Below are 23646 nucleotides of genomic sequence, written 5' to 3' on the forward strand. Positions count from 1 at the left end.
TATCTCAAAGGTTTTTGAGAGGTACTAATGGCCAACATGAAGTGAATGTTCATATTCTGCTACATTTTGGTTCATTCTAAAGTTTTCATGTTTTACATGGAAATCAGAAGTTATATGGCATTTAAAAATGTAAAGATCAAAGTGTTATGGCTCCTAAATATGCTGTTTCTTAAACTATAAACTGACCCATAGCTATTTTAACTTTTATGTGTATATGTGTTATTGAAAATAACAATAATAAAGTTAGTCACAAGCACATTACTTAGCTGATTACAAGCCAAAATTAATCATCTAAAATATAATTATCTAGAACCTGTACTTACCTTCTTTCCTTCACAATGTTTTGGATACAGAGGTCACGGTGATAATGGATAAACTGTTGACAGGTCATTTTTATTTCCTCAGGAACAGAAGAATCCCTATTTTCTGCTGTTTCTTTATTGTTCCATAGGAATTCAAGTCTAAAAACCAAAATTTAAGGATGCAATTTTTAAGGAAAGAAAAGCCCTGAGAGAGAGCCCCTTCTTGCTTATCACCCCATCAACATGGCTGTTCCAAAACTGTCACTCACCACAGCTGTCATCTACAACACCCAGACATCCTTAGTCTCTGAAGCAGAAACATATTTAACCTGCATTTGGTGGCTGGGGTGGGGGACTTGAACATTTTATAAACCCTCCAGACATGCTGGACACATTTCAGTAACTACCAAAAAATGAAGTTTCTCATTCTACATTCTACTGTTTTAAAACGCAAAAAATAACATATAGAGATCAAGTATATTATTTAATCATTTTCCAATTTTGGTACCAGAGAGACAAATAGCGGGACCTGGAGTACAAAACAATTCTGTTTTGCCAGCCCAGACAATAGATCTGTTGACTCTTTTAACCAATCAACATTATGAAGCTAATAACTAAGTGCAGTGACTTTCCTATTGTGCTTTTCTTCTTTTATGAAAGGACTGTGACCCTAGCAACTATATTTTAGTTGCTAAATGCCCAGGGACCATTTACTGGGCACTTTTTATATAGGCAATAGGATAAATTCCACTAGCACTTCTAGTTTCTACTAATTTTGACTTTGAAAACAAATGAGGAAGTACGGATTCACCCCTCTACCTCCACCACTTCCTCCCACCCCCAAGGTGAAGTGTTCTCATTTCATTATTTTTCATAAAGAAATTCCTGATCTGAATTCAAAGAAACTCTTCACCAAGTTAATTTTAAAAAATTGAAATTTTGAAAGAAGAAAACTTGAGTTTTCTATAAATTGTCGGTTTGACAGAAAGAGAAATCCTGTTGTCAAACAAGAAAGACAACCAAATATAGACCTTTGGGGGCACATCACCTACTATTTCCATTTCTAAATACATTTTCAAGTTTCATTTTACTTTATGTAGTTAATGGCATAGATAGAAGTCAGTGTCCATCAATTCTTGTTAAAATACAAATTAAAATGTTGGATTAATGACAGCTCTTCTGTCATTTTCTCTGCAATTATTTACAACAAATATGTGAATCAGCAGATAACCTTTCTGTGGTTTCCTAGTAGTTTCTAAAGGTTTAAAAATATAAGTATCTTAATAGAATGGCTTTGTCATCACCTTTACAGTTACAGCTTTATTTCAAAACTAAAAGTACCTTCTTTTGAAGGGTAGGATGATTAAATGTTTGTCCAATCCAAAGATGCCAAAGGAAATAAATCCCTATGGAAGAAAAAAAAGTTATATTTTATGAGTTCTAAAATAAATTTTAAGACAGAGAAATGATGGAAGCCAAAATATTAGTGCTTGGGGAAGTAAACCTCTAGTGATTAGAGCAACATTTTAAATAGAACACACAGGCAGTACCTCTAAAGTTCAGTGCCTGATGGCAGGTACAGTCAATCTCTGTATCCACAGATTCCATATCCATGGATTTAACCTACCGTGGATTGAAAATATTTGGGAAAAAAATTCCAGAAAGTTCCAAAAAGCAAAACTTGAATTTGCCGCATACTGGCAAGTGTTTACCTAGCAATTAAGGTGATGTAACTAACCTAGAGATGATTTAAAATATACAGGAGGACATGCATAGGTCATATGCAAATACTGTGCCATTTTATATGAAGGACTTGAGCATCCATGGATTTTAGTACCTGAGGGGTGTCCTGGAACCAGTCCCCCTCAGATACTGAGGGATGATTGTATGGTCCTTGGCTACCTCTTCCCAATCATCTTTCCTACTAATTATGACGGGTGAAAAAAGTGAGTGCTGAACAACCACACTGGCAAGCTAGCTTACTGGAGAAAAATGAAAACATTTAAGGGCTATATGACTTTTTTCCCCTTTCTAAAAAGAAAATAAAATATCTCCCATTATGCTTAAGTACTTCTTTATTATTTTTCTGTTAAAACTTCAGAAACTATAGAATTAACAAGCGCTATAGGTTCTGATTATAATGAAGTAACTGAAAAAAATTTATGTGAAATGAAATTGGCTAGTGTTTAGGGAAAGGGTTTGAAGAATTTGGGAGTGATGAGGCAAACTAGCACCAGATATTAGCCACGTATCAGGACAATCAGGACTGCCTTGGGGAGATGGGAGGCTGGGAACTGCCATCTGTCAGGCACAGTGGGGTAAGGATTTTAGAGCAGGTTGGTGTGGGTGGGATGGAAAATGCAATGACATGAAGGACCTACCTGTCTTCACCTCAAATTATAAACCACCTAAAGGGAATGATCTTACTACCACAACTCCCCAAGAGAAAAATGGAATGGGAGCAGGTTTTGTATCTGTCTCCCTCCTTTGAAGCACTTCAGCCATAAGCTGTGGGGACAATATTTCAAATGCAACATTCCTGGCATTAGTTTGCGGAGCTTTGTCCGTCCCAGTCCTGGGATGGCTCAGCTTGGAGTGGGCTTTCTGAATGCAAAATGCTGAGTAAGACTAAGATTTTCAACCTAGTATTTTATAGTTCTTGGGTACAAAATCAAATCTTGGACAGTATCACAGAGTGAGGTGGGCATCAAGTAGCCCTGGGATGCCCGTGTCTGTCTATAATAAACTGATAGGTCACTTGTCTGTCTAAATATAGCCATTTTTGCTCCCATAATAAAGGCAAAGCAAACTGGAAATATTTCAAGAAATTAACGTTAGGGAAAAACTTGCAAGAGCGTCTACTTATAAATGTTAACTAACTCATATGGCCAATTATTTCAGGTTTAATAGGCAAGCGTAATGATTTCAAGTACTGTAGTTTTTTCAACCTGATAATTAATCTTGGGACTAATATTCTTTAATTAAAAAGTAAGGGATGTGGTTAAGACTTCGCCTTCCAATGTAGGGAGTGCAGGCTTGATCCCTGGTCGGGGAGCTAGGATCCCACATGCCTTGTGGCCAAGGGACCAAGACATGGAACAGAAGCAATATTGTAACAAATTCAATAAAGACTTAAAAAAAAGTGGTGCACATCCAAAAAAAAAAATCTTAAAAAAAAAAAAGTAAGGGACTGAAGACAATTAAATTTTTACATCAAAATATTTTCCCAATATCTAAAATATTATTTACCCTTAAATATCCATTTTAATAGTGACATAAACAAAGACAACAGCACCTATCATATTAGTTCTTCATGGAATTTTAATTTCTAATTTTTAAACTGGGGGTGACAAGTCTACTTTGCAGATATTCTTGTGATGTTTAAGTGAAATAATTAATGTAAAGAGCTTAAAAATGTTTGGCATATAGTAAACTCTCAAGGAATGGTATCTACTATCCCTGGTCAAATTTTATTTATATACCACATGATTTTTTTTAAAGGATTTAAGTACCTGTAGTTCAAGAAACATCAAAATGTAAATGAAATGATGTGCATTAAAATAAGTTGCTAAACTAAAGGCTCAGAGAAGTTAAGTCATTTTGCCAAAGTAACTTCTTAAGGCCACAGCAAAGTTTAAAAAGAACTTGGAACATCTTGTCCCTGCTAAATTATCATTCTTTATCTCAAAACCAAAGCAAAAAACTATTTGGTATTTCTGATTGAAACACTCAGTGTGCATTCTGATGACTTTAACCAATATAATAATTCATCTCTACTAGGAGATAGGCAGCAGCTGTCAGCTGTCACGCATACCAGCAGCTGGCAAACAAACTAAACCCTTTTGATTTAAAAGAAAACAACAACATCCGTACCATCCCCCCACCCCCACCATCAAACCATCCAGGACAACAAAAACCCCTCAAAGTTCTCAGTAAATAAATACCTGGCCAAAGTTAAACACAGCACAGAAAAACTGTAACTCAACATATAGTCTCCCAGGCTCTTGGTTGAATAGCCACCATAAACAACTGGAAAGATTCTGTAAAGGAAGGAGAAAATAGTACTTTAAAATGAAGCAAGCTAATCATTTCTCTCTATCCAGAACATAGTACAATAACTTATGTACTTAACAATTAGGAAGAAAAGAACTAAAGGGAAAAACACCAAGAGAATATAGAGGCTTTGTCTTTCAAACAAGAGGTTTCAACCTCTCTTCTTGACAGATGTCATTCAAGCAGCATCTATTCTGATCAGATTTGAAGCAAGAAGACATGAGCCATAATACAGAAGCTTACATAATACATCAGGACTTCGACTAGCCGAAGACAGGTCTGATTTTAAAATTAGTTTTACACAGTGAAAACAATCACATCACCGAGCAGCAGTTCTTGGCTGCATTTCTTACTTCTTGATTTTTGTTCTTAAACAGCAGTTAAAATGGTGCTGGCTGATATGATTCTATGTAATGAGCATCCCAGTTTGGAAAGGGTAAGGGGGTTTCTTCATGGGTTATATGGTCCATCTCCCATCGCTAGGCAAGTTACACTTGAACTATCACAAAGAAGTATACAATAACTGGTAATTCACTAAAGAGGACATAGAACTAATTTTAAAAAACCCTTTAGTAGGGCTTCCCTGGTGGCGCAGTGGTTGAGAGTCCGCCTGCCATGCAGGGGACCCAGGTTCGTGCCCCGGTCCAGGAAGATCCCACATGCCGCGGAGCGGCTGGGCCCGTGAGCCATGGCTGCTGAGCCTGCGCGTCCGGAGCCTGTGCTCCGCAACGGGAGAGGCCGCAACAGTGAGAGGCCCGCGTACAGAAAAAAAAAAAAAAAAAAACCTTTAGTAATCAAAGAAATGCATTTAAAAAATGAAGTGCTATATTTCACTTATAAAATTATCAAATAAAAAATTTATAATATTCAATGTTGGTGAGAGTACTTTACAAACCTATACTACTTCTTTGGAAAACAACTTAGTAGAATGCATCCAAAGGCACAAAAATATTTATATTCTTTGATCCAGGTTTCCCAACTTTGAGAATCTATCATAAGGAAATATATTTCACGGAGATGTTTATTAGAGCATTCTGAAAAACTAGGAACGATCCATAGATCCATAAGGAAGTGGTTGAGTGAATTATAATGCTTCTCCTCTATGGTTTATTGAGGAGCCATTTAAAGTAACGGTTATGAACACTTTGCAGCAATATGAAAATGCTTGACATAAGTCACAAAGCAAGACATAAATCTGAATGTATTATTAGAACCATGAAAAATGTATTGAAAAAGAGAAGGCAGTAGTATGATGGATATTTTTCCTCTTTTCTCTATTTTGTAAGTATCCATTGTATGAAGTGGTTATGTTATTTTCATAATATAAAATTATTTCTAAAAGTTTATTTATCTGAGGACTATCTTCTGAGAGACCATGTAGTCATTTATCCACAGAAGTCAGTCAAGGAATATGTTAGGAGTAAGTGGTCCTGTACACATCATGGAGATGCCTGGTTTTACCCCAAATTCTAGGTTCAAGGCATAGGATGAGTAAGTATTCTAAGCAAAATAAGCCATTGAAGCACTTAGGCAACAGAGTAATGTGAATTATTCATTCTTCCCCCCCCCCCATAAACATTTAGCTCAAGATTAGGATTCAGATGGTTGAACTGCCACCCCCCTGTGAAGGAGCAACTAAGTTTCTCCAGATGCCTGAAAAAAACCTTTGCCAAACATTTAAAGAAATGGCCCCAAAACAAAATCAGAAGAAACATTTACAGCAAACAGGCCAATGATGAGAAGTAAACACAAAAACACATGTCGAGTCAGTTGCTGGTCTCCACTCTGTAGATACTGCTCCTCTTCCTGGGCTAATATGCAGCTCTGGGAGTTACAGCGACTCACACAATGTTCATCTATAAAACAGTAAGTACAATAATTTGTAATCAGAGCTTTTTATCTGAATGCATTTTAAATTCATAATGACTTCCTAAACAAACCACCACATATGCACATTCAGCTCAGAATCAGTATTTTATTTTAGTTGAAATCCAAGGAAGTCTCCTTCATGTTGTTTTAGGAGAGTTCTACTTGTAGAATGTTTTTATCCCCCCAAAATACAAGTAGTACGCAATAGTTCTCTTCTACATTATTTAACAATGTAACACACACACACACACACACACACACACACACACTTTTTTAAGGCTAAATTAATAACTCAAGTTTCACCTGTGATAAATTTACACCTTGGGGTAATTTTGTAGAAATGTAAAAATCTACACCTTGGTGTAAATAGGTCACGAATACCCTATTTTGGCTAAGAGCAAAACAAATTTACTACTACCACTTGCCTTTCATTAAAGAGTTTAAAATTTGCCTTAGAAAAGATCTTTAAGGAACCAAATAAAAAATATTATACACTTTGTTCTGTTCGCATATGGAACTAAGTCCAAATCACAACATGACTCTTCTCTGGCCTAAAAGAGAAGTGAGGGGCCTTTCGCAAGAAACCTTTATTCTCCCACCTCAGCTCCACTATATCTAAGGCATCAAATGCAGGGGAAAACATTTTTACAAAATAGATGCTAGTCTAACATACAGTCTTATTACAAAAAGTCAGAGATTAAAAAACACAACTTTACAGCTCTTACCTTTAAGCGAACAAAAATTTATACTTCCTAAAGGCTCTTCTTAGAAAAGAACATACACAACCATTAAACATGGTCTGGCACAATAGCTAATGGCATAGGTGAATGTTCACAATAAAAGTAGGTTAAAAGTAAAAAGAAACCAGGCTGCCAAACAGTTTCTGTAGTATGATCCCATTTTATAACAATTATTTGGGTACATACTGGTGTAGAAAAATTCTAGCAGTATATATAATAAACCTGGTCTTAAAACATTATGTAGAAGTATTATAAAAATGGATAAAAATAAATTTTACTATCTTTTATTTGCCTTTTTTACACATTGCGATATTTATTTTGCCTTTGTGGCGTGTCACTGTTTTGGCGACAAGGAATTAATCACATTGTTAAACTCTAAAAATTCTCATTTGTCCATGGTTTGATTTCCTTTAGACTTTCTTTATTTCAGGCTTAGGAATGGTACTAAATTATGTGGGCAGATGAAGTCCTTATATGATGGCTCTCATTCTATATAATTTTTGTAAAATATGATCAGAAAATCTAAGAAGCCCCTATAATTAAAAAAATTTTTCAGGAATCAGCATTATTAATGGAGAAATGATAGATAAGCAAATTGTAAGGGGATTTTGGGGGGGTAAAAAAAGTTGTTGAATCAAATCACATGTTGAGTTTGCTAATGGACTTTACTATTAGGTATACTGTATAGGGAAGAAAAAGCAAGGCAAACCCTTGGGAATTCTGATGTAAAGAAATATTAGCTTTAGAAAAGAGGCACACAAAACTTGAAACACATGTATCTGAGTGCCAGGAGGGGTTTCCTATTGAAAGTCAGTGAAGGCTCAACATCTGATGTATTTTTACTTCTTTCTATGGAAATAGGAATTCTACTATTTAAGATTCATTCCTAGCCAGCAGAAAGCAGTCAAGTACAAATCCCGCCTGAATAATAACAACAACTACTGCTGCTGCTACTATGTTTAATAAGCATTTAGTTTGTATACCACTCACTGTGCTAAGTGATTTGCACACATCATTTCTTGTAATCCTCACAACATTTCTTATATAAAAACATAATGACAGCAAAACAGTTGACGTATGCTCCATCATAAAGAGGACTTTTTAGGGTTTCCCTTTCTACTTTGATTAAAAATAAGGATGATCAACTGAAGGTACACTGCGATTTCACATAAATGTATTCGGTTGTCTTAAATAATTTGGAATTCAGACCATAAATGTGGTTTAGTCTCTTAGTCTATATGCCAAAAGGTTATTACTTGTAAAGATTTTTCTTATTTTATAAGAAAGGGCATATTTTAAAGCATATGGATTCCAAATGTAATTAAGCACTAACTAATTAGTCCTGGCCCTGGGGGAATGGAGTAGGGGAAAAGTCTCAGCTTCGAAAACAAGAGCCCCCAAAAAATAATGGTCCTTAGGGCAAACTTCTTGGAATTATCACTTGGGTTAAATTTATTGGAAAATTTCCACACAAATTAAAAATCAGTACCCTATGTATGCACAATTATTATACTATTTGTACTTTCTTTGAGAATATTCTCAAACAGTAGCTTCTATAGAAATTCTATATAGAGTTCTTTTAAGGCATAAGAATAAGGAATCTTTTGTTCCTTAGGCCCATCCTCATAGCCCAGATGCACTTACTTTTCTTTCTTTCTTTTTTTAAATATATATTTATATTATTTTTTTACTGGAGTATAATTGCTTTACAATGATGTGTTAGTCTCTGCTGTACAATGAAGTGAATCAGCTATATGTATATATACGTCCCCTCCCTCTTGGACCTCCCTCCTACCCACCCCATCCCACCCGTCTAGGTCATCACAGAGCACGGAGCTGAACTCCCTGCCAGAGGCACTTACTTTCCTCAAACGAGGGAGTCACAGAGCCACTGGTGCTTATGTTTGCTACTGGTTCTGTGGATGAGCAGCATAATTCACCATTTCCCATGGAGCAGGAGCAGCAACCTACATAGACAAAATACCATGTGAGGGAAGAGAGTCCAAGCACAACAGGAATGGACAGCATGAAGAGATGCCAAGTAAAGCAAACCAAACCCCCCAAAACAAAAAAAAACCCCTAACTCATTCATACACACACACAAATTTTCCATACAGCCACATTGTATGGGTATCTATCAAAAAGTATTCAGGGGCTTCCCTGGAGGCGCAGTGCTTGAGTCCGCCTGCCGATGCAGGGGACACAGGTTCGTGCCCGGTCCGGGAAGATCCCACATGCCGCGGAGCGGCTGGGCCCGTGAGCCATGGCCGCTGAGTCTGTGCGTCCGGAGCCTGTGCTCCGCAACGGGAGAGGCCACAGCAGTGCGAGGCCCGCATACCGCAAAAAAAAAAAAAAAGTATTCAAATTCAAATGTCCTTATACAGAAGCTAACATTTAAAGAGTGGCAGACAAAGGATCAGTCTTTTACATATTCCTTTGTGTGAGACAAGGAAAATAAGGAAACTGTTTTTGTTTGTTTGTTCTCCAGCTGATATCTTTTTTGGACCCTCAGGGAATTCCCATAATTAATTAATTTTTTTTTAAGGAAAATGTTTTTATCCATGCTGTTTTATTAGTTTCCACTGTGCTTTGGGAAATAAGAATTTGACCACTTTCCTAAAATACAGCTTTGATTTCATCTCTCCTTGAAAACATGCACTAATGCTCTATTGCTAACTGCAGCTAATTCAAACTCCTTAGCCTGAATTTGAAAGCTCTCTAGGACTCGGCCCCTCTCCCCCTATCCAACCACTCCCATTATTCAACAAAGGCCCTTCCCTTCTTTCAGGACAATTCTCTAGTTGTCCTCCACAAACTTCATGTTTGAGTCTCCTGGCCTAATTTGACATAGATTTCATCCAAACCCTCTCCTCCTCTAAGTTTAGCTCAAAACTCACTTCTTTCAAGAACATGTTTCCTACTAGTTTAGAAGATGCAGTAAAAGCAGTTGTATTCTTTTTTTATTTTTAGATATATACTGCTGAAAGCCTCTTGCTGGTTTATAGGTAAACTGGTTTACACAAGTCATACTGAGACATCTGCTATAGAGCTGTAATTTTACCTCTATATAGTCAGAGAACTGCAAGCAGTGTCCTTTAAAACATCTCATATATGTGGACACGGTGCTCCTTGACATGGATTATAATAGGATAACTTCAGTGATAAACTGTATTAAAACTTAATGTACTAAAAAGGAACAATTCATAGGCTGAAACTTTCATTGATAATGTGCTTTAATTTTTCAGTAGTGTTCTTAAAAACAAAACAAAAAAAGATTTCAAAGTATAAAGACTATAATCTATAATAAGCTATGACAAATGTCTCTCTAAATTTAAGATAACGATGCCACAGAATAATCGAAAAGAAAATACAGAAATCAGCTGGCCCTGCCCTCTGACCTTCATAAATTTGAAGGCTTAAATTCACTAAGATAAAATTGTTAAGAAAACAGATATAAAGCCAGCCCATTCCAATGACATATGTATAGGGAACACACACACATGGCAGTTTTTCCCTTCAAATGTAAGAAGGATGTGTAAGTGCCCCATTAGCCTTCTCATTTATGTATGTATGTTTGCATGTTGCTTAGTAATACACCATACTTATTTATTACTTTTTTATTTTACCCTTTGACCCCCTTCACCCATTTTTCCTACCCTCTACTCCCTGCCTCTGGCAACCACGAATCTTGTTTTCAGAATCTATGAGCTGGTTTTTTTTTTTAAGATTCCATATATAAGAGAGATGATATGGCCTTCTCTTTTATTAACTGAACCTTTGCTCTCATATTAAAATAGGTTAATTTTCCTTTCGATTATAATTCCACACTTAAGAGTGTAAGCAAATCATGTGTCTCTGACAAATGTGTAGCGAGGGGCAGAAGGGAGTGAACTACTTTGGATTACTGAGATTTGGGGAGGCCAGGCTGGACAGCTAATGTGTTATGTGTTAATACTACTAGCAAAGCAGAAGAGAGCAGGCTTTAGGGAAGGAAAATAACCAGACAGGTTTAAAAACCTTTTTCCTAGGAACATGGGTGAATAGGCAAATAAACAAGTGCTTTGCCACAGGAGTTTTCAGGGTAGCTTCAGAAAATCATGGCACATCTTATCGACCCATGCATCTATCCATTCATTTAACAAATATTACTAAACATGTATAGGAAGCCTGATACCATGCTAGGTGCTGAGGCTATAATGATGGGCAAGTCAGTCACAGCACTTACACTCTAGTGGGTTATACTGAAAATTTATAAAGCAATTATAAAGCAGTGAGATAAGAGGAGAGGGAAGTATAAACACTGCAGAAGGTTTTCTACTGAGATAAGCCATAGCTGTCTTCTGGCTCTCCATTTACTTACACAAAATGTGCAAGCCAGTTTTCCTGCTAGAGATGACGATGACAGGATTTAAAGAACATCTATGGTCCTGTTTATTTGCTATTTTTAAAGGACAGTAGAGACGTAGCAGAAGTCTCCGGGCTTAAGACACTTAGTTTAGGACTCCCCACACATGTTCACAGGCCTTTGGTGGCCAGTTCTAAAACCCTCGCAGGAGAAGAAGATGTAGAGAGTGGTGGTCTTTACGCCCTGTCTGAAAACATAAAGTAGATGGATTTATAGGATAAATGTGAGAGTACACAAAGAAAGCGAGGAAGGAAAGGATGCTGGGCATGATCAGAAAAGTACTCGAGACTTCAGAAAATTGGCTTTTAAAATCTTAGTGAAAGCATACACATAATCCTTGAAATTCTGTTTTAAAAGGGAAAATAGTCAAGAGGACTCAAAAGAATGAAATTATGATGATATAATCACAAAGGATCTGACAAAGAAATTAGTGAGCACCACCAATAAAATGAACTAAAGGAGGCCTGATTGAAGCAAGGTTAATGTAAATCACTAGTTGGCAAACTACAGTCCTATGTAGTGGGAACCTGCAGTCCTATGTAGTTGGTATTAGCAGCATTAAATATGGAAACCAAGGCACAGAGAACTTGCCTAAGACCAAATAATAGTAAATTGTAGAGTCAGATTTGAACCCAGGCAGACTGGCTGCAGATCCGTGTTTCTAACCCCCATGCCATCTACTTCCAGTTTGGGAGGAAGGACAGAAGAGAGGAAGGAAGGCAATGTAAGACAGTAAGATTTGTGGGATCTTCTTCCTTTTAAGTTAGTTAAAATGCTTTTTAAAATCTCTTTTTAAACAGAGATTTATTTCTGCTCTTTCTTTACTTATTGCTATTTACAACTAATAGTTTTAAGATTAGTCATCTCTCTACTCCACACACTCTCCAAACAAAATAGGTACCATCATTTACACTTCCTAGCACAGTGGTCTATGTCTATGAAATCTCCACATGCACCAATGAATCTAAAATGCATACTCTATTGCTGAGTTCCCGTCACGAATTGAAGCAAACCCGATAACCGTTAACACATTAACAAAGTCACTGGTTAGGGTCATATTTTCACTTATACCAAGGATTGCCGAATATTTTCTATAAAGGGCCAGATAATAAATATTTTAGGCTTTGCAGTCCATTGAATCTCTGTTGAACGACTCAACTCTACCAATATAGCGTGAAAGCATCCATAGGCAATATATAAATAAATAAGCGTGGCTATGTTCCAATAACATGTGATGGACACTGAAATTTAAATTTCATATAACTTTCAAGTGTCATAAAATATTTGTCTTTTAAAATTTTTCTTCAACTCTTTAAAAATGTACAAGCTATTCTTAGCTCTTGAAACATGCAGAAACAGATGGCCCACTGCAGTTTGCCAACTCCCAACTTTCACCATTATCAATCCTGCTTCAATCAATCCTCTTTAGTTCATTTTATTGATGGTGCTTACCCGATACAATGTTGTTAAATTAACAGACACAGGTGCTTAGTTTCCTAGAAAGGGCCTTCCTTCAGTTGTTACTCTTCTCTGAACTCTCAGGACCAAGGAAGTCTTAGGATTTAAAAAAAGATTATCCTCACAAAAGATTTATAAACAAGAATCTAATAAATGAACTTGCAAGCTCTTTCTATTATTGACTATGATTCAAATTCCTCATTTCATAAATACCTGTGATTTTCAAGATAGTTCAAGGAAGTTTCCTTAAACAAAACATTTAGGATACAGGCTATACAGGCATGTAAGAGTTTCTTTATAATTAAGGATCATACTTGTTTCTGGGATAGAACTTGTAAAAGGTTCATGTTCATTTATCGGCACTGGACTGTCCTCGAAAGCAGTGCTTCCAGGCTCTGCTGCTTTGTGGTCTTGAGACTGGTCGAAAACTTCATAGCGTCCTGCTTGGGAGGTGCGGTACATACACATGAGTGATACGCTGGCTATCACAATGCTGCAGAACAGGGTGACTGCCGTGATGATCATCTGTCAACGTTGCAAAGAGACGTTAGGCCACTTTTCACAATTCCAGCTTGAAATCTTAATATACGAGGTTAAGGGCACTTTTTTGGTTGAAAATGCGTTATCTCCATAGCTATAAATGCTCTACAATAGTAGTTCTTAAAAAAGAGGAAGAGTATGGAAGGAATGTAAGTTACTTGAAGAGAAATTAGGGTTTGCTTGTAATCAAATGAGATTTCTAGATGCTTCTTTCACTATGCATCATGTCCTTGGTTTCCTCTACAAGTAATCTAAATGATTACTTAGAGACTTTTTCTTTACTTCAAAGATTTTGCTTGCTTTAGTACACAGTTCAAGTGTATTTCAACTAGAAACTTTGTTATGGTGATAATACTAAAAATAAGTGACTATAGCTAATACTTATTGTGTACTAACTACATGCCAGCACTAGTCTAAGTCATTTATATGGATAATCTTATTTATTCTCACAACAATCCAATAAAATTCAAAATTACAAAACAGAAAAAAAGGGTAAGAAATCAAAATCATTTTAGGAAGTTCTTAAAAAACACATCTTTGGGAGGGGCAAGGTAGGGATGTGGAATGAAGAGATACAAACTACTGCATATAAATAGATAAGCAACAAGAGTGTATTGTACAGCACAGGGAAATAGAGCCATTATTTTGCAATAACTTTAAATGGAGTATAATCTATAAAAATATTGAATCACTATGTTATACACTTGAAACTAAGGTAATATTGTAGACCAAACTATACTTCAATTAAAAAAAAAAACAAAAACCACACAAATCCTTGGGAATTTCTGATTCAGCAGGTCTCAGAAGCCTCCTACTCAATAGCTTTTCAAGCACATTTTTTCCCCAAATACTTTTTGTTCTGAAATTTATATGTATGATACAATTGAAAGTCAAGAACTTGGCTTTTATTATTACTGCTAACTTATTAAATGGCTTTAAATTAATCACCCTTTCCTCCAATAAAGGGAACATAATTCATAAGTATGCTTAAGAAGACCCAGTTAAGTTTCAAATATTTGGAAATCCTCAGCTACAAACAGACTTAAACATGTGAAATCTTTTTTTTCAATTTCATTTTCCTTTTTATAGACATGTAAAATCTTTACTGCATTTTGAGGTGTGAGTTAACAAAGTGACATAGGATCACCAGTGTGATAGGCAATAAACTGGAATAGACTTTCAAAATTAATTTAAATTTAAGTATAGCAAAACACATTAAGAAGCTAAAGAGAGACATTCTCAAGAACAGAACTGTCAATAAACTCTTCTCACCTGCTCTTTTCCATAAAAGAAGGCTGAGTCAATGCTGTCTCCATTATGTTTTCCAGCTATCAAAAGAATACCAACAAGGAGAGCAGGAATCCTATAATAACAAGAGTTTAGAGGGAGAGAAAAAAAGAGCGAGAGAAAAAAAGAGAGGATGAATAGTAACTGTGTATGTGGGAACATGTAAGCAAACAGAAAACTACCAACTTACCCCCAGCCAGATATTATGAGGATTCCAACAGGAATTTGTACCCTTTCTCTCTTTTTCAAAAGAAGCAAAGAAATCGCTAGAAGGCCTAAGAATAAAAAATAGAGATTGAAAGATAGGTGATTACTCTTGATGTTGATCAGACTTCATGGAACTTTAACCAAACTTATTTCAATAGTAGTCTGTAGTTCTTGCCCTAGAATTCGCTCCTTTTAAATAAATGCTTTTCCCAATATTTTGAAGCAAGTTTTCTTAATTCAGAATCATTCATGTTTTCCCTCCTACATTGCTTCTTTACTGAAATCTTCTTGTTTAATACATGAAGATTTTTTTCAAAAAGCCCAAATCATTTTGTTCTTTTGACTGATGTGTTTGGAATCGAAGTATATTTGGAAAAAAATTTTTTTAACTGGATACAGAACGATTCTAAAAATAAAAACACCCCCACTTTGCTGGTGCTAAGAAAGTACAGGCAATTCTTATACAGGTTTTGTTTTGGGAAAATTCACCAAGTCTAAATGATGGACCTTAATACGAATATAATATAAAGTTAATACAAAAACAAATGTTTTAAACATTTAAACAAATGTTTTAAAACAAATATTTCAAGAGCTTTCCTTATATCTTATACCCAATTATTTATAGAAGTAACATCTTATTTAATAAATTCTACATAGCTATAGAAGCTTAGAACTTTAGGGTTGGAAGGGACCACTGTTCTAAATTAATGCCTTCATTTTTTTTTTTTTTAATGCCTTCATTTTATAGATATGTAAACAAGGGTTTGCCCAAGCTACACAGCCAGCAGAGGGCACAGCAAGACTAGAAACCCAGCCTTCTGCCAGAAGGTTAAGTCCTTCAACTCTGTCAGTGTTTCTAAAACTCAGATCTGTGGACCCATAGGGATCTGGAAATTTCTGTGAGAAATGTTAAGTCTTTTTGGTTTATTTGCAATGATAATCATCTGGATGATCATCTTACAACCAAAGTACAGTCTCGTTATTTCAGGGCTTACATCTGGTTTTATCTGAAGTGTGAGCCAAGTGAAGGCCAAATAATATCACAACACATAGTCCAGATGAACATTCTGTGGTAGTTTGAAGAAGAGAAAAGCAGCAAGATAACCAGGTCATAAACCCACACATCAAAGTAGAGCCAGGCCAAACCAAAAAAAAACCCTACCCAGAGAAAAATGAGTTGCATTTTACATTTCAAGCTGTGATTCAGATTAGCAAAATAAGATCCTTTGTCATGTCAATTAATTTTGCTAATTAGAGTTACTGAGCTTGTAGTTTTGTTTAAATCTAATCTGTGAATTTGCTTTGGTTTTAAAATTGTATACTAGCTGTATATAAGGAATTCATACCTAGATTTAAGATTATACAGATTAAGTAACACTGTGCTAGAAATAATACAAATCAACACTGAGATCCTTGAGAATTGTTTTTCTTTATAGAGGACCCACACAGTACTCAAGTTCAAGAGACACTGTAATACCAGTGCTCCTCCCAATGCATTTGCACACTCTGTTTCAGGTTTTTAAAGTGCCAGGGAAGCAAGTAACCAATCACAAAAGAGTGCCAACTGTGTTATAGTAGTGAGGGCACTCTTTAAAATTCCAACGTTTATCATTTCATTCCTGCCTTGTGAAAATATTGACATATGAAGAACAGGCTTAGTCTAGGCCTGGATGTCTCACTGAGGAAGCTGTGAGAGTTCTTGCCTGAATCAGTTAAACTCTTTGGGCCTTATTTTCCTCCATTGGCAAAATGAAAGATTTAAACTAGACCCGTGTTTCCGAAAGTGCGGTGACTGTAGGTGGCATGGGGGGAACATTTTTTGACTAATTATGTGTTTATTTTAACATGTGCTTGAAAAATTTTTAACTAACACATGAAACCTGGGATTTTACTGAGATAAGGCTAAATTTATTAAAGTAAAAAAAGTGAGTTAATTTTAAGGTGGAAAGAAAGGACAGGTGGTACGCAGATATGGCAAAATTCATGAGGATGGTTTACAAATGAGTAAAACTGAAAATGGCTGAACAGGATGATTTAAAATGACCTTTTAGGTCTAAAGTTCTGTTATATCACAATAATCTCAAGGTTATTCTTCATCGAGGTCAAGGAATTCAGAACAGCTTCTTTGGAGAGATTTTGGTATGCCTGCTTGAAGAGGATATCAGAGAAACTTGGGGCTTTTTGACAGATTGATCTATATACTGCTCTCTTATTCTCATTATAAATTTAACCTTAATAAACCTAAGTATTAGAGATCAAGTTGGTTCATCTGTATTTGGAAATAAAGTATTCAGGCTCTTTTCACTTGACAGCTCGTGAAAACTCTTATGCCTTGCAAGGTGTACTTGCCTTTAAAAAGCACAAACCTTCTCCTGTTTGCACTGAATTCATTTTGTAATTCCTCGCCACATTGTTGCTTCACTTCAAAAGGCTGTTGACTGAGATGGGTCCTGCTTTGATCCTGAAGGCAGGAAATCAAAGGCCTGTCCGCCCCCCCCACCCCGCCCCCAGCCACTTCCCGACATCTGCCTCCTAACAGGGTCTATAACCAGTGCTACCATTCTACAGTTTCCTTTTATGTGCCATTTTATAGGTTTGCATTTGTGGTATGAATACAAATCAGCCAGACGGAATGTTTCACAAACATACCAGAATGTACACACCCAAATAAATGTTATACTTCACAAGAGCAATGTGCTAAAACATTTTGAATATCCTTTATGGGGCCAGTTGAAATGAAAAATAGTTTTTCTTCCTGGGTATTCTTCTCTTTCCATACCCTTTTGTTCACTTGTTTTTCTCGTTCTCATATTACTGCTCTTCCCTCTATTTAATAATATAGTTACATTTGTTGAGTGCCTACCATGTACCAGGCATAAACATCCATATTTCACTTGATTCTCAAAATAACTCTGTAAGGTGTGATAATCCAGGCTTACAGATAAGAAACTGAGACCGCAAAAGTTAAGTCATTTGCTTAAGGCAGAGCCAGGATTTTTCATTCAGTTCAGTTGGATTCTAATAGTGAGCTCTGCGACACACCTCACATGCCCCATCCCTCTCTGCCCATTCTTTCCTTTCCCTACCTGCTTCTAGTGCCTTTCCCCCTTGATGGCTCCAAAGGGGAGCTGTGCTGACTGTGGCCTAGAACCCAAGACCCGGAAGAAAAAGGACATGTGACTGGAAACCACCTGAGCCCAGGCAGAAACAGAGTGATTGGGGAAGAGAACTCAGCTTTGCAGACTGTCTGTGTTAGTGGGTGTAACTGCCCAAGTGAATGCCCTAATCCTGTACTACTAGACTTCAACTAGATAACTAGAAACTGAGACCTCAAGTGATGGAGGAGAGGGGGACCTAAATATCTCTTCATGATCCAACTTACCTGTCCACAGGTAGGTGCTGTAGAGGGAGCTGTACAATAAAACAAACACCAGAATTTGTGCAACAAAATTTTTTTCTTTAACAAAATGCCATATCATCATTCCAGCACAGACAACAGACTGGAGAAAAAATTATTAAAAAACAGTCAGTCATACTCATATGACTCATACTCATGAGTTTTATTCACAGCAACTATAATTATTCACTTAAAATTATTACTGAGTAATTAACTATTTTATTCTAGTTATACTAAAACTTCGAGTTTTATGATTAAAAAACTTTTTATACCGAGCCTTTAACAAGCCTTCTATTTAATTGAAGTAGATAATGACAACATTCTAAATACTAACCTTATATTTAGAAAAGGTTTACATAGAAAATGTAAACTTTCCTTTATGATTTGAGACATGCAAAGATTTAACTAGAAAAGTAAGATTATGAGAGAGTTTAAGTTGTAATCATTCAATTATTTCTATTAAAAAATGCAAAATTATCACTAAATGTCATTACAGTTGTCTTTCTGTATCCATGGAGGATTGGTTCTAGGACACCTCCTCGCCCCCCCAACAGATACCAAAATCCAAGGATGCTCAAGTTCCTTATATAAAATTCTGTAGTATTTGCTTATAACCTATGCATATATTCCTGTATACTTTAAATCATCTCCAGATTACTTATAATACCAAAAACACTGTTAATGCTATGTAAATAGCTGTCGGCATATGGCAAATTCAAGTTTTGCTTTTTGGAACTTTCCGGAATTTTTTTTCTGAATATTTTCGATCCATTTTTGTTGAATCTGAGGATATGGAACCCATGGATATGGAGGGCCAACTGCATTAGCCTCAACTTTGTATAGTTTAAGACACACTGCAGTATTTAATAAATTCGGCATAAATTAGTTGTAACCAAATTGTAATTGATTGTATTTGGTAAAAAAATACTTTTGACTTTATACCTGGAAAAACCCAACAAAGTGATTTTTTCCTCTATAGTAATATAACCAATGAGAAAAACACAGCTTTAATTATCTGTAGGTTTACTAACCTGAGCGATGAGTAAATTAGTTGTAAGCATATGAGGAAGCTGTTTATACTTCTTGCTCAAAAGGAGAATAGCCAAAGACCAGATCTTAAACACAGAGGTTCAAAAGTTACTCAGGTTTCTTAATCTTTATAATCACTTATTAATTACTAACTTTTATTTTATAATTACTTTACTAATTACTTATTAGCCTCTTTAAAGAATTCTCTTATCCTGGTTCAAAAAGGAATTGCAATATTTTATTTACTTTAACTTGTGTAGCTCCCAAAAGGGCATTAAGGTAAACTAATAGTAAAAGTAAAGTAAAATAGAAAGCATGGAGAGATCCTATGGTAAATTAACTCCAAAAATGGCAGAGTCTTTAAGAACTAGTCCTTGAACAGGGAGGGCCACGTTCCAACTATCCCTACCTTTGGTGGCTGGGGTGGGACACAGGCTCACAGACAACTCTTCAGGAAAGGCGCTTTAGTGGGAGACACAGCTACTATCTTGAATTTTCCCTTTTTGATTCCACCACATTGGCTCGTGAGGTATCTACATTCCAGGCTGTCTTACTTCAAACAACACACGTCATCCACCTTAAGATTAATTTTCCTGCATTCTTTATATTTAAAAGGATACCCAGTAGTCAGCTACGTATGCTGGTTTGATTTCCTTCTTCCTTCTCACCTCATTGTCCATCAAAATTTATATTGTCTCTCCCCCTACGAAACTGCCCTCTTATCAACGGGCATCATTTTTAAGAAAATGTAACAGAAGCAAAATTTCTTAAAAGTTACATTAATCACACATTTATTTGTTGCCAGTATACATATTCATCCTTATCTCCTTTCCTTTAACAGCAAAAGTTGTCTTTTTATTTTCAGCCAGAATACTGTTTGAATTCAACAGGCAACTCAATCTACAAGATACTCTAGTTGCCAAGTGCGTAAGTATTTAATTTGAGCTAGATATATCCAAAAGTTTCATTAACATTAAATGGATGTTTGGTCTTAATCCCAAAGATCCCTTCCTACAACATGATTCTACAATAGCTAGTATTTATATAGCAATTCACCATTTTCAGAATGCCTTTTACATATATTGTCTCATGTAATCCTTAAAACAAACCATGGAAATACGTTAAATTATTATCTGTATTTTATAGTTGAGAAAATTGAAGCTTAGAGAGGCTTAGGTAACTCCACAGAGAAATAACAGCTCGTTTGTCACAGGGCCAGGAGTCAAATCCAAGTATGACTAAATCTCATGGCTTGTCTGTTATATAACTCTAACTCCCAACTGGAAAGACAAAACTCAGAAGGCTGATACTATATTTTATGGGTAGGCTTTAGCTTTCTGTATTGCATAAGAAATTATATTTTTACTCCCTAACTTTCTGTTACCAAGCTATTCTCAAATTCATTCTGTGATTCTCATTCATTTTTACACTGAAACATACTTACCAAGGAGACCAGACTGATAATACTTATATCAAAACTAACATTCTGGATGGCATATGCCAATGGCTTCGGGTCCATGGTGGGAAAAGTCAGTAACCAGGCAGAGACGTACATGATTGGCGCAGACACAAATGTGCTTATTACCATCCCTGAGGTTATCTGCAAAAAATGAAGTCAAATTGAGGAAGTCACAGACTCACTTAAACAATTCTCGTAAACTTTAGCCACAGCACATTAAGACATTCTAAAATAAAAGCAGGAGTCAGTAAAGAGACATCACAGAATCCAGCATGTTATCTAATATCATATTCCCCTTTTCTTAGAGTTCTTAAAAGAAAACACAGTTAAGTTCCCTTGGCTTCTCTTCCAGTCTATGCTCAATTGATATTTGCATATAACAATGCTAGAAATCCCACATCTGATGTTTATCTCCTAGATTCTAGAAAGTAAACCATATCAATGATCTACTTAAACTGATGACCAGTTTCCTTCCATACTATTTCATAAAATATAGGGCAATAAAAGCAATTTCAAAAAGAGAAAAATTACCATGCAAACATTCTACCGATTAAATAATGGAACTAAGCTTTGGTCAACAATTTAGTTCCTTCATGTTATATTTCAAAAACATCTGCTCTAATGCTGTAGATAACATGTATTAGTATGCTTAGACACTAATTGATGTTAACTGATTTAGCTATTTATTGCAGTTGATTATGTGGTATTTTGCATCTGGTGGTTGGATTATCAATGAATAAATCAGATTTTTTCCCCTCAAATTTTGAAAGTTACCCTTCTGTAAATAACCTTTAGGCTTAACTAAAATTACAGCATTAAAATACTTGAAACTAAAAAAGACTACTGAAAAAAGTCATGGCTGAATAAAGACCCCAGATTAAATAACTCACTTGTTACACGATGTTACATAATGTCTCTTTATTTATAATGAGGCAATTCACAGATATCAAATTCTCATAAAAGAATGTAGATTTCTGTGTTTTAAAAATTCATTTTTCTACTAACCAAACAATCAAACTTAGAAAGTAATATATACATACAATCTCTACTTCCATGTTGAACTGTGTTGCAAAGATAGCCACTCCTGGAGCTACAGGAAAGACACCATACAAAAATGCATAATTCGATACACTTGCATGGTTCACTACACTGTTGCCCTTGTCCAAGAGTTCTACCATTTCTCGGCACAGAAGTGGCAGCACCAGGCTGAAGAAACAAGAAAGGCATCATTTGCTTGGTATCAAAGTATGCTGGTCCCCAAATAGTAAATTGCTCTGGTGAACTTGGCATTAGGTTATTCTTCTCCTGCCCGGAAGGTATCATTTTATTGAAAGAATAAAAAATTCAACTTGGAGCTACTTAAAGTAAAACAATATTCTAGAAATACTTCAAACATCAGGAATTAGGAGGAAAAAAACTAATTTTTTTTGTTCTATGAATAATTTTCTTGCAAAAAATCTGTAAAATTTGTAATTATAACTGCTGTTTCTTGCTTTCCCTATTAGTTCATTGAAATGTTAAAAGAAAAAAAGAAGACTGACAATCTGAGTAAACTTTTTCAAGAAAATTACTAAACTCATTCTTGGAAAAAAAAAAAGTGGACCTTTATTATGATTAGAGGTTTAAATGGTTCAGGTAACGATAACAATGCTACTCAGTTAGATTTCAAAAACCAGTACAGAAACAGGTATCTTACAATTAGCTCTTTATCTTAATAAAGAAAAAACGTTTAGCAAAGGGAACTGAAATAACTGAGGTAGAGCAGAAAACTAATGAAATCCAGATCTGGTGAAGAGTTAATTATTGAACAAATCCTCCAGGATTCCACAGAAAGACCATATCAACAGTAGCAAGTTAATGGAGCTTTCCTTTAGAAAGAACAAAACCAAGGTTAATATTGTCACAGCAGCACCTACAGACATGCTCTCAGATGGAGTAAAGAACTACTCTTATGTGTTTTTTTTTTAATTAAAAGAAGAAGAAATTATGTAATAGGGATCAAAGAACCAGAAAAAAGATTTTTAAAATGAGAATATTTAAATACTTATAAGTAATAGTTGGTATTACTATTATTGTTAGAACCATATTTATTGCTGTGAAAAACTAAATAAGGGACTTCCCTGGTGGTCCAGTGGTTAAGACTCCACACTTCCACTGCAGGGGGCGTGGGTTCAATCCCTGGTCGGGGAACTAAGATTCTACATGCCATGCAGTGCAGCCAAAAATTAAACAAAAAAACTAAATAACACTTTATTTCCAACAGCATAACACCACTATTAATAATCTTCAGAATTTATATTCATTTTTATTATTTTGAAAATATAGATACTATTTCATATTGCACTGGTCTCATGAATTTAATTGTCTATACAAGAGCTAAATTCAATAGTTAAATATGCCCCAAGTGCCTTGGGATAATCTTGTAGTAAAATTATGTCACCTTTACCAGGAAGTATAACTCCACGTCTAAAGAGCTAAGGAGGCTGAAGGAACTATCAACTAAGGAGCTAAGAACTTTTCATTTACAGGCTAGGATCAGATGGTTAATAATAATCATTCCTACTGACTTACCTATATTCAGCCACCCTCAGAATTTTAGAATATTTCCCTCAAATTCATGAAATAGAAGTTTATATTCAAAATTATTGTTTTCATCATGGCCAATAGGATTTTAATAAATTTAGAAAACTCAGAAATCCTGCAAAATTCCTTTAAAAATATGATCAAACTAGGACACTGGAAGATATTAAGTAAAATTATATAAAAGCTGAAAGGAGGGCTTCCCTGGTGGCACAGTGGTTGAGAGTCTGCCTGCCGATGGATGCAAAGGACACAGGTTCGTGCCCCGGTCCGGGAGGATCCCACATGCCGTGGAGCGGCTGGGCCTGTGAGCCATGGCC

At 35.7% G+C, this 23646-nt stretch overlaps 1 protein-coding gene across 3 annotated transcripts in view; it reads right to left on the reverse strand.

The window, feature by feature from the left end:
• GPR155 (G protein-coupled receptor 155) overlaps nucleotides 1-23646 on the reverse strand; it is a 43054-nt gene that overhangs the window by 5461 nt on the left and 13947 nt on the right. For all 3 annotated transcript variants that reach the window (XM_082841327.1, XM_082841329.1, XM_082841328.1), the window contains exons 4-15: nucleotides 21787-21952; nucleotides 20732-20887; nucleotides 19290-19373; nucleotides 18244-18361; nucleotides 14845-14929; nucleotides 14640-14730; nucleotides 13142-13352; nucleotides 8827-8931; nucleotides 6075-6211; nucleotides 4247-4342; nucleotides 1644-1708; nucleotides 324-461 (exon numbers count right to left, since the gene is read on the reverse strand). In XM_082841327.1, the coding sequence (XP_082697453.1) occupies nucleotides 324-461; nucleotides 1644-1708; nucleotides 4247-4342; nucleotides 6075-6211; nucleotides 8827-8931; nucleotides 13142-13352; nucleotides 14640-14730; nucleotides 14845-14929; nucleotides 18244-18361; nucleotides 19290-19373; nucleotides 20732-20887; nucleotides 21787-21952 (1452 nt within the window). The remainder of the gene's footprint in view (nucleotides 1-323; nucleotides 462-1643; nucleotides 1709-4246; nucleotides 4343-6074; nucleotides 6212-8826; nucleotides 8932-13141; nucleotides 13353-14639; nucleotides 14731-14844; nucleotides 14930-18243; nucleotides 18362-19289; nucleotides 19374-20731; nucleotides 20888-21786; nucleotides 21953-23646) is intronic.

The sequence above is a fragment of the Leucopleurus acutus genome (genome assembly GCF_964270905.1).
Source record: "Leucopleurus acutus genome assembly, chromosome: 6".
Classification (NCBI taxonomy): domain Eukaryota; kingdom Metazoa; phylum Chordata; class Mammalia; order Artiodactyla; family Delphinidae; genus Leucopleurus; species Leucopleurus acutus.